The sequence below is a fragment of the Orycteropus afer genome, unplaced genomic scaffold, assembly GCF_000298275.1.
Source record: "Orycteropus afer afer isolate SDZICR_OR568_19922 unplaced genomic scaffold, OryAfe1.0 scaffold00827, whole genome shotgun sequence".
Taxonomy (NCBI): domain Eukaryota; kingdom Metazoa; phylum Chordata; class Mammalia; order Tubulidentata; family Orycteropodidae; genus Orycteropus; species Orycteropus afer.
Genome location: NW_006922414.1, coordinates 402,129 through 405,721, shown reverse-complemented (window position 1 = coordinate 405,721; position 3,593 = coordinate 402,129). Strand labels below are relative to the sequence as shown.

Sequence of the window (3,593 nt, the reverse complement as noted above, 5' to 3'; positions counted from 1 at the left end):
TTGGAGGACATTATGCTGAGTGAAATAAGTCAATCACAAAAGGACAAATATTGTATTAGTCCGTTATTGTAAAAGTTAAAGAAAGGTTTATCTACTGGAGGAAATTTTCTTTGTTGGTTACCAGGGATGGGAGGGGAGGGGAGGGGAGGGAACACTGTTAGATAGATAGAGATAAGTATTGGTTTGGGTGAGGAGAAGAAGGGCAATGTACCAAATGTGAGTGACCAATATGGCACCACTGAGGATGAGAAAGCCATAGAGAGGTACACGGGAGGTACAGACAACAAATATGAACCCTTTTGCACATACAGTACTGCGCTGTCAGTGAAGGCAAGCATGGGTATAAGGGTGGATAGATGGGTGGACAGGCTGAACGATTAGGTATGTCTATGAAATGTGGAGTGTATCCAAGAACATATATAGGGTTGGCAGACAATGGTCCTATAAGCTTATGTAAATCAGCAGAATTCCCAGGTATATAGTACAGCTGACAAGGGGCAAGGTTGTAGTCACTGCTTGTTCACAGCCAGCTACCCAGAGGGACCGAGTAGTTGAACCTGCAGGCTTGGGACCACAGTCGTAGGGGACATCAAGCTCAGTTGGCATAACATACTACACAAAACATTGTTCCACCTCCTACTTTGGCGAGTAGCAACTGGGATCTTAAAAGCTAGCAAGCTGTCATCTAGATGCAACAATGGGTCTCTCCTCTTCCAGAGCAAAGAAGAATGAAGAAAACCAAAATTCATGGAATCAATTAGTCCTAGTGACTGGTACATGATCCAATCTGCAGCCTATATGACTATAAGAGCAGAAGAACTAGATGATGACTGGCTACCACTGTCATTCACTTGGAAGGGGATCTATGTAGGAGATCCTTGATGGAGAGGGAGAACAATGTGGAACAAAACTCAAAATCATTTGGAGGAAAAAAAAAAGGGGGGGGAACCAGGTTTGCTGGTCCGATAGAGCCTGGTGGAACCACTGAGACTATAACTAACTGCCCTTCAGGTCTGGAATTAAACCCACACCTGTGGTTTCTAGCCAAACAAATGACAGGCTTATGAGGTGAACATTTATCTCAAATAGATACTCTCCTTGGAAAGAACAATCATGGGAGAAAGAAGGGCTGCTTATGCACAGGGAGACAGCTCAGGGGGCAGGAGTCCATGGAGGAATGGATACAGGGAAGAGGTAACTATGGGGAGGAAGTGGGAGGGGAGCTGTTGCATCGTGGTAAACTGTGGTCAATGTCATGAGACAAAGTATATGTAAATTGTTGTATGGAAAGTGAATTTTCTCTGTAAATCTTCACCCAAATCACACACACACACAAAGATTAAAATTAGAATTATCCAAGGAGATTATTATACATTTATACCAGGAGGTTCAGCAAACTTTGGTCCATGAGGCAAATTCAGCTCAACAAACAAGCCCAGAGGTAAGAATAAAAAAAGCATTGTTAAAAAAAATAAAGAATATGTGGCAGAGACCACATGTAGCCCACAAAATCTAAAAATTTATTATTTGCCCTTGATAGAAAATTTGTTGATCCCTGATTTACAACAGTGATGCTGTGTCTGGTCAAAAATAATTCTAAATTCTTCTTAGTAATGTCTCAAAATTAATTTTTAAGCACAATAAAAATTAGTCTTATTACTTAATAGCCTTTTTTTTTTTTTTTAACTTAGTATCTTTTTTTTTTTAACCCAAAGCAGTCACCTCAGTCATCACACTTTACTCAAAAGAATGGTGATTTACCAAGCTCATATACAGCCCCAGGGTGGAAAAAGAGGTATTTTTCCTCCTAGCACCTCAAGTCCAAGAACCTATGTTCTGACATTAGTAAGATGTACAAGGACAGATGGAAAAATGAGTCTCAGATTAACTCTCTGAGCAGCTAAACACCGATGATAATAATTAAAAAATCTATCAGTCAAATTAGTATAACAGATCACAGTTTAACAAATCATTTCCTAGACCAAGGTCATTTTTATACCTACTCCTCACTTATAGAGATCGTTAGGTTTCCAAAGACCAGGTTGGTTATGTGAAAATTGGCATTATGTGAAAATGGAGGATGACCATACTAGATCACAAAATGGGTGATGACTACATCATTACGTAACTGCCAAATTATATCATTACATAACTACTAAACCACAGCTTGGCCCAGCCAAGCTGACACATAACTTTAACCACCACAGCTCGTATCACTCTCGCTTTGTACCTCAGTGTTTGCTACTGCCAGACATATGTCATCAATGCACAAAATAGTGAGATAGTAAATCTCATAAACTCATTTCATAAATGTGAAATTACACTATAGTCGATGAGTGAGGAGTAGGTGTAAAGTTGTATCTAATCTTACGTTCTAATCTAGTGTAAGAAAAAAATATATCCAAATAAAAACTGTGAATCTAGAATTGGAAAAAATAACCTATCCTGTAAACATGTGTAGAACTTTCCACATTAATGATTCTAAATACTGAAAATTCACAATTAAAACTCATAATCATATATAAAAGTCTCAGCACCTATTATGTACTTTCAACAGCATGTCTTTCAGATATTAAATAGAAATTTTAAATTTTAAAGGACAAGAACATAAAATATGGGCTGATTTGTTTAATACCCTTTTAACCTATCTAATTTTAAATGAAAGCAATTCAGAACCTGCCACACCACAATTTTCAGAAGGAGAGATTAAAAAAAATAAGAAAGACCACTATTACACTGATTTGGGAAAACTAAGAGAACGTTCTCACCTCTGAGTACATTTTGCTATTCAAGTAAGACAGAAAATACTCTACCTCAATGTCCTGGACGCTGAATTCCTTCTGATCTGTAAAGTTTGCAGCCCCAGCACTAAGTTCCATCAGCATCTTGGCAATCTCAGGCTTTATGGCTGAGGTCAGCCGACTGGCTGCTTCCATGACATGCTCCTGTACATCTTTAAGCTGCGTGGCTGCCTTGGAGTAGTGAGAGTTCCTGAACACAGTGCTGAAGAGGTCCGTGAGGAAAGTACTGGCACGGCAGAAGACATTGAGGGCATCCAGGTATTTGGAGATGCCCTGCTGGATGTCAGCAATGGGAGTAGAGTGGGGCATGGTATGGTGGCAGCTGCCTGCAGCAGTCAGACTGCCCAGGGTGGGGGTGGTGGCTGTAGATGCCAGGGGAGCACTCAGTGCTCGGCCCAGCTCAGGCATTGGGTACTGCTGGTGCTGCTGCACCTTCTGCTTGGACCCGCCAAGCAGGAAGCGCCGCTTATAGTCCATTTTACTGTCCTGGGCACTGCAGCAATACATGCGGGAGGAAGAATTGTCCCAGGGTTTGTGAGTGGTTCAAGGTTCTGATTTCTTTTTCAAAACTGTGGCTAGGTATAAAAATAGTGAAGTTCTGCAAACCTAGGTTTTGAAAAAGGCATTTCAATGAGGCAGGTGACCATGTGATCCAATGTGGATGTGAAGAGGATAACAGGTTTATATAATTAATATTTTCAGTGTAGATGGGGCCTCAGACAAAAAATAAATGTATATCCAAAATGCTGCGTAAGAACTGTTTAGCATTCCACTCTCTTTGATGCTTGCAGA

The 3,593-nt window shown here is 40.4% G+C and overlaps 1 protein-coding gene across 1 annotated transcript in view; it reads right to left on the bottom strand.

Moving 5' to 3' along the window:
* Nucleotides 1–3,308, bottom strand: part of GARRE1 (granule associated Rac and RHOG effector 1) — a 102,400-nt gene extending 99,092 nt beyond the window's left edge. The window contains exon 1 of the mRNA XM_007957954.2: nt 2,814–3,308. Coding sequence (XP_007956145.1) covers nt 2,814–3,308 — 495 coding nt within the window. The remainder of the gene's footprint in view (nt 1–2,813) is intronic.
* Nucleotides 3,309–3,593: the final 285 nt, after the last annotated feature.